This window comes from Miscanthus floridulus, chromosome 5 (assembly GCF_019320115.1).
Source record: "Miscanthus floridulus cultivar M001 chromosome 5, ASM1932011v1, whole genome shotgun sequence".
Taxonomy (NCBI): domain Eukaryota; kingdom Viridiplantae; phylum Streptophyta; class Magnoliopsida; order Poales; family Poaceae; genus Miscanthus; species Miscanthus floridulus.
Genome location: NC_089584.1, coordinates 141,713,671 through 141,721,322, shown reverse-complemented (window position 1 = coordinate 141,721,322; position 7,652 = coordinate 141,713,671). Strand labels below are relative to the sequence as shown.

Genomic DNA, 7,652 nt, shown 5'->3' with positions numbered 1-7,652 from the left:
AGTATTGATTTTCTTTTCCTTCTCCAAGTTCGAATAGATACAGCACAGATTTCAGACCATGTGAACTCAAAAATTTATATAAAGGAAGAAAAAGGCATAATGAACTGGCAAAGCGTTCAGATCATGTGAACTCAAAATTCTCAGTATATAAAGGAAGAAAAAACCATATTAACTCCTGGCAAAGCGATGCGTATATGTTGACAAGTTCTTCGTTCGTTCTCTTGCTGATCTGATGGCCCAGACAGATCACTTCCAGCCCTTCTTCTTCTGCTGTTTAGCTGTTGATCGGCACGGTTCCATGGCGACACCAAGAAAATCGACCCATTTGAGTAGTTAGTAAGTACGAAGAGACAGAAAGAACAAAAGCATCGCAGAGAGACAATCAGAGACGAATGACGAAATGGTGATCAATTACCCAGTCTCCTCTTCGCCTCGGATTTGGCGAAGAACTCCGCCCACTCGTCCGTAAGCACGAACACCGGCTCCTCCTCCTCGTTCACCTCCGCTTCCTCCGCGTGCAGCAGCTCCGGCTCGGGATCGAAATCCTCCACGCCTTCTCTTACGGCGGCGCGGGGCGGCGCCGGCTGCCGGGCGCCGTGCTCGGGTAGGTGTTGGGGAAGAGCACGGGAGCCGGGTGCCGTTGCTGGTTGTCGTGGAGATGGGCCAGCGGCGCGGGAGCGAGCAGGTGGGCGGCGTGGTGGTGGAGGTGGTGATGGCAGCAGCAGAGGTGGATGTGGACGTGGTGGTGGTGGTGCGGGTCGAGGTGGAGGTGGACCAGGTGGTGGTGGCGGCGGGGAAGGCCCGGCTCTGGGTGCGGCGGATTCATGGCGTTTGAATCCTGCGAAGAGGTACGGGGTTTGGGAAGCAACAAGTTAGGTTTGAACACTCTATTTTATTTGAGGCGGTGTATCATGAGTTATTTTCAAATCTGGTAGAATAATTCTGTTCCTCAAAAAAGTAAGCTAGTAAGAAATGAGGTTAAAACAGAATATCTGTCCGTCTATTTAATTTTTAAAACCAAACACCCTATAATTTACTCCTATCATCCCATGAAGTAATACATTTTCCAGGTCACGAATCTGTCCGTCTATTTAATTTATACAGAGGCTAAAGCTTTAAAGTTTGAATTGAACAAATTCAGTTCTGTCATGCTCTGCACATGTTACGAACAATCCATATACAGAACTGAACACCCTTTGGTGCTAATCTAGACTCGCAGCATGTTTTGTTATTTCATATGGCCTCTACAGAATGCAGAATTCTGAAAACGTAGGAATAGATTGGCTGTCCTATGAGTACGTTTAAGAGCTTCTTAAAAAATAACTAGTAAATTATTAATTATATTATGCTAAGATGACAACATGCGTTTGGAAGGTTGCTTCAGAGGTGCTTGGAGTGACCAAAGAGAGCGGATGCGACTCAAAAAACACTTGGTGGTGGAATGAAGATGTACAAAAGGCTATTAAGGAAAAGGAGTGCTATAAGCAATTGTGTTATGACAGGTGTGCAAACAACATAGAGAAGTACAAGGTGGCAAACAAGACTGCAAAACAAGCGGTGAGTGAGGCAAAGGGACGGGCCTATGAGGACCTTTACCGATGTTTGAGTATGAAGGAAGAAGAGAAGGACATTTATAGGATTGCTAGGGCTCGCGAAGGAAGACAAGGGACTTCAACCAAGTCGTGCATAAAGGATAAGAGGGAGCAGCTCTTGATGAAAGAGGATGAGATCAGACATAGATGGCAAGAGTATTTTGATAAATTGTTCAATTATGAGAACGAGAACACTACCGTTCAGCTGAATGACTCGTTTGATGACACTAACAGGCGCTTTGTGCGGATGATTTAAGAATCAGAGGTCAGAGAAGCCTTGAAAAGGATGAAAGGGGGCAAAGCGATGGACCCTGATGGTATCCCAATCAAGGTGTGGAGATGTCTCGGGGATATAGCTATAATATGGCTAACCAAGATGTTCAATAATATCTTTTGATCGAACAAGATGCCTGAGGAATGGAGAAGAAGCATATTGGTACCAATCTACAACAAGAGAGATATCTAAAGTTGTACTAATTATCGAGGAATTAAGTTGATGAGCCACACTATGAACTTATGGGAGAGAGTCAACGAGCAGCGTCTGCGAGGAACGACGCAGATATCAACAAACCAATTTGGTTTCATGCCCGGAAGGTCAAACTAAAGAAGCAATCTTCTTAATAAGACAGGTTATAGAGCAGTTTAGAGAGCAGAAGAAGGACCTCCACTTGGTTTTCATTGACTTGGAGAAGGCTTATGACAAGATACCAAAGAATGTTATGTGGTGGTCTTTAGACAAACATAAAGTCCCATCAAAGTACGTGACCCTCATCAAGGACATATACAACAATGTTGTGACTAGTGTTCGAACAAACGATGATAACACAGATTACTTCTCGATTAAAATTGGACTTCATCAAGGATCAGCCTTAAGTCCGTATCTCTTTGCGTTGGTAATGGATGAGGTTACCAGGAACATACAAGGGGATATCTCTTGGTGTATATTGTTCGTTGATGATGTAGTGTTAGTGAACGAAAGCCAGGCGGAAGTAAATAGGAAACTAGAGTTATGGCAGCAGACCCTTGAGTCTAAATGTTTTAGATCGAGCAGAACTAAAACCGAATACATGAGATGCGACTTTGGCAGAGTTGTATAGGAGGAGGAAGATGTGAGTTTGGAAGGTCAAGTAGTGCCTAAGAAGGATACCTTTTGGTATCTGGGATCGATGCTACAGAGAGATGAAGATATTGATGCGGACTTTAGCCATAGAATCCAAGCAGGGTGGATCAAGTGACGACAAGCTTCTGACATTCTCTGTGACAAGAGGGTACCATAAAAAGTTAATAGGCAAGTTCTATAGAACAACGATTAGACCGACTATGTTGTATGGAGCAGAATGTTGGCCTACAAAGATTCGACATGTTCAACAACCGAGTGTCGCAGAAATGCGTATGTTAGAATGGATTTGCGGTCACACAAGAATGGACCGAGTTCGGAACGATGATATACGTGATCGCCTAGAGGTAGCACCAATTGAAGAAAAGCTTGTTTAACATTGGTTGAGGTGGTTTGGCCATGTCCAAAGAAGACCTCCAGAGACACCAGTGCATCGTGGAGTCCTAAGCTAAGCTAATAATATGAGGAGAGGTAGAGAAAAAACGAAATTAACATGAGGATGCAATAAAAAGAGATTTGAAAGCTTGAGATATACCTAGAGATCTATGTTTTAATAGGAGTACTTGGAAAGCAGCTATTGAAGTGTCTGAACCGTGACTTGGGTTCTCGGTGGGTTTCAACTCTAGCCTACTGAACTTGCTTGGACTGAAAAGCTATGTTGTTGTTGTTGCTGGCAAGTGAATAAAATTAATAGAGCTTTATTGTTTTCTGTATGTAATATTTTTGGACAGCTCGTACCGCTCGCCCACCGTCGCTGTGTCCATCCCTGGCTGGAGCACGGTCGAGTCGAGAACTCAGAGATAGGTAAACCTGAGTCCAGACTCCAGCAGCTTGATCGCTTGCTCATATCTGGCTTATAAGCCATGACTTATCAGCCAACGAACGATATTTTTCTCTCATACCAAATCAGCGAACAGTACTTTCAGCCATGGTTTATAAGCCAAACCAACTTGTTGCTGTTGCTGACTTGCTGGAGTGAGCAGTCAACGATGGCACCCCTGACCCTGCAGCTTTGGCGGACAATGGCCGCATCGGGAGCCGCGTCTTCCAAATTGTATAGTGAGTTCTTTAGATGCCATAACATTTTAAATTCTATATGGATGGAAACTACAGGAACATTTTAAATTGTATGGATGGAAACTACATGAACTACGCCTGGATAGAATGTACGAAAAGAGTAGAGAAAAAAACGAATTCAATGATCAATGAGAGTGGCACAAGAATTTTTTTCCGTAATGTTCAATCTCTTCATAGAATTTTGGAAGATCAACATAATGTTCATCTCTTAGTGGAATTTTTTCCCCAAAATTGCCGACTACCAAATCATCATTCCATATGAATTTTATAGGATTTGTTGAAACCTAATCATTCGTTAGAAAGAGTTGCATAGCAAAAATTTCTATAATATTCCAATCCTATAACTTCATCTATTTCTCATTTGTTCCAAAGAGAGCCTTAGAATTGGCCTAAACCTGACAATGGTTTGGTTTAAGTTAAATTAGGCCTTAGTCCTCTACGAATGCTAGGTTAGTGTAGCACGACCGCCTCTACTTTGAGAAAAGTTCAAGAGGGGCATTCGGTGTCAATGACACTAAGTATACCATAAAACTAAGGATTAAACACATATGCCACTATTAACCATGGTAGCCAAGAAAATTTTCAAGAAGTAATTTCCAGCACCTGAAAAACAAAACGAATTCCAAATCGCAAATACTTAATACTCCTGTACACATTGCAAGAGATAGCCACCTAAGGTCATGTGTGCAAATTATGTATCCACTCAAATGAAAATACATGCGACTTGCATTTGCACTTTTCAATGCAGCCAAAACCGATAGGCAATCCTGCTGCGCAGTATGCATCTAGGAGTTTCAACAATTCAACATAACACAAATAGAAAACATGATAAGGCTTCACATAAGCCCCATGCCAGGTCCTAAAGTTCATTATTTCAAATATCTTTAATGCACTTAATAGCCACCACCATAGCTTTGGTTGCCACCACCATAGCCACCACCTCCGAAACTGCCACCGCCATAGCCACCACCACCTCGGTTCCCTGCAGGTCTGTCGGTAGCGATGTTGACACGTACCGGCCGCCCATCAATTTCCTGCGAGTAACATGAATGGAATATACAATGACATCTTAAAAGAGTGCACAATTTGTCAAATAAAAACTTCAAGGAACACTATAGCACAAATCAAAATGAATTCCTCTGCATGGTACTACTTGAAACAGAGCATACGAGGTATATGTTTGACTACTTGAAACAGACCATATGAATTACATGTTTGACTCACCTTGCCATCCATTCCAGATATAGCTGCATTGGCATCATCACTGTTGGTGTAGTTAACAAAGCCAAAGCCTCTTGACCTCCCAGTATCCCTGTCCGTGATCACTCGCGCTGCAACATGAATATTTGCCATTTCAAAACAGAATGTGAACCACAACACAACAGCAGAGGAAAATGAATCAATATTATTCAGCCAGCCACTAACACATCATAATAACATTCAAATGTATATACAGACCTTCAGTAACATCTCCGAAGCCGCTAAAAGCTTCTCTCAGTTTCACGTCATCAACACCCCATGAAAGACCTAACCAAAGAACACTAATAAGCATAAAACAAAAGTGACAGTTTCATAGATTGCTTGTATATTAGAGGAAACAAGACAACAAAAACTAACCACCAACAAATAGCTTGGTGGACATGAGACGAGCAGCATTGAACACTGCAGGTGAAGAGCTAGCAGCGACACCGCTCGCCAGAGCACTGTGCCTTAGAAGGCCACCGAGCTTGTTGAAGGCCGCCATTTTGAACACTAAACCTGCACATACGGGAAGATAACAAAAAATCAGCGGGGCATACACGAGCAAACTATTAACAGCAGTTAGAACCTTGCACGAGGCACTGTAACAAAGTGTGATGCAGAAATGGTATTGCAAAAATGTTTCCAAGAATCGTTGCAGGGAACGTACCTAATAGCACCTACAACTACCTTAGCATGTGTCAATGGAGAGCGGACCAAACCTAAACCAATCAGACCTCCTAGACATCAGGGGATGGGAATATGTGATTCCTTCCGGACGGGGACCCCAGAGTTACACGAAAATACCCTAAAATTCACAGCAGCCCAAACATTTCCCCAACAAAGATGCATTGTTGTATATAATAAAACAACAGGATCTGCTGCTGGCTTTGCACGGTGCCACCACGAATGGGGTGAGGAGCCGCCGCTAGCCCCGCACGCGGGCGCCTCACGAGAGAGGGAGCAGTCGTCTCGAGGGCCTGAACCGCTGCTCCTCCAACACGGTGGCGCCGCCGTCATCTCGCGTGGTGGGGCACTGGTCCCGGAGCCGTCCTCCCCCGAGCGGGAGCGCTTCTATACGCGGTCCTCGCCGTCCTCGCGGCGGGGCGAGCCACGGCCCATCACACTGGGGCGCGTCGGATCGAGCTTTCCTCCAACCCAATGATTCAACTTTTCCACACTGCCCCCATCTAAGAATCAACCCCAAAGGAACCGAAGCGCAACACGAGATACACCGCGACAATTGACTACTTGAGACGATAGATCGGACTTTTCCCCACTACCCCATCTAAGAATCAACAGTCAACCCCAAAGGAACCGAAGCGCAACACGAGATCCACCGCTACAATTGACTACCTGAGACGATAGATCGTATCGAGCGGAACGAAGGCGGCGGAATGGAGCCATACCTGAGGGGGAGATGCGGTCGGAGTTGGAGTAGGAGAGGCGGCGGGACGGGGGGCGAGCGAATGCGGCGTGGCTTGGGGTTTAAGAAAGGAAGGGGAAAGCAGCTAGGGTTTGCCCTTGCCTCTCGCCGTCTCGCGGCTTTGGACTCGGCACAAAATATCTCGCCCTTTGGCGGCGCCACGAAAAAAATCCCCTGGCTGGATACACATAAACTAACGGCAAATTGCCACGAGCACCCCGTATAGAAAAGGGATTGATATCCCATTTTGATATATCAGTTCCAACCGTTGAGCCCACTCCGACGATGTTTTTTTTTTTGGGTTAAACTTACATTGTCAGAGAACCGTAAGCAGATAATTGAGAAAATATTTTCTTAACTTAAATAGTTATGATGTCGGGTTCGTAAACCCGGGGTCCCTCATGGACCTGCTTTCCAGTAAAAGTTCGGCCCAGCAGACGGCGTTGCGAATGACGCGTAACTCCTGGGCCGGCCCAAAAACCTAACGACAGACCAGAAAGGCGATCCAACCTCCGACCGAAAGGCCTGACCAAGGAGGGACAACGCTTGCTTCCGGCTCTGGTCCGCCTCTCCGATCGAAAGGCCTAGCCAAAGAGGAACGCCGCTCACTTCCGACTTCGGCTCGCCTCTCCGACCGGAAGGCCTGACCAAAGAAAGGACAACACTCGCTTTCGACTCCGGCCCGCCTCTCCGACCGGAAGGCCTGGCCAAACGCCGCTTCTGACTCCGACCCGCGTCTCCAACCGAGAATGCACCGAACCTCTGCTTACAGCTCTCCTCCGACTAACGCAGTCGGAGCCGCCTGGGACCAACCGACCGGGGACGCCCGCTCGGTGAGGACCCAGGAAACGGGCGGAGCAAGTGAGGCAGGGCACTCAAGTCAACCGCAATACCAAGGACCGTACCCTATACACCTGTAGGACAGTACCGACAGGGCATGCCAGAAGGCTACCCTGCCACCTTCCAGGCATGTCAGAACCCAAGCAGTGTTGTGGGCGTCAACGTTTGCCCTATAGTCTTGTGGGCGTCATCAATTCCCATACCAGGCGGACACGGTAAAACCCCCCACATGCCTCTGGGCATCAATAGTGTTGTGGGCGTCATTATTTGCCATACATGGTTGAAAAGCTCTAGTTTAGTTTTGGTGAATTGATGAAACCCTAAGTGCTAACCTAGTTTATCAAGTGATTATGACATAGGT

General features: G+C 45.9%; 1 protein-coding gene and 1 pseudogene across 1 annotated transcript; both read right to left on the bottom strand.

Moving 5' to 3' along the window:
• Window positions 1-836, bottom strand: LOC136453908 (uncharacterized; annotated as a pseudogene).
• Window positions 837-4,459: 3,623 nt separating this feature from the next.
• LOC136453907 (glycine-rich RNA-binding protein 2, mitochondrial-like) lies at window positions 4,460-6,593 on the bottom strand. The gene is made up of 5 exons (XM_066454462.1): window positions 6,435-6,593; window positions 5,404-5,544; window positions 5,245-5,313; window positions 5,011-5,117; window positions 4,460-4,820 (listed from the first exon to the last, which is right to left on the bottom strand). Exons 2-5 carry the CDS (start codon window positions 5,528-5,530, stop codon window positions 4,680-4,682), a joined length of 444 nt encoding a protein of 147 aa, XP_066310559.1. The 5' UTR covers window positions 5,531-5,544; window positions 6,435-6,593; the 3' UTR covers window positions 4,460-4,679.
• Window positions 6,594-7,652: the final 1,059 nt, after the last annotated feature.

Coding starts and splice junctions, on each gene's coding strand:
- LOC136453907 (XM_066454462.1), bottom strand. CDS start 5,530: ATGGCGGCCTTCAACAAGCTCGGTGGCCTTCTAAGGCACAGTGCTCTG. Junction 5,314..5,403: donor CACCAAGCTATTTGTTGGTG/GTTAGTTTTTGT, acceptor TTCTTTGGTTAG/GTCTTTCATGGGGTGTTGAT. Junction 4,821..5,010: donor TATCTGGAATGGATGGCAAG/GTGAGTCAAACA, acceptor TGTTACTCGCAG/GAAATTGATGGGCGGCCGGT.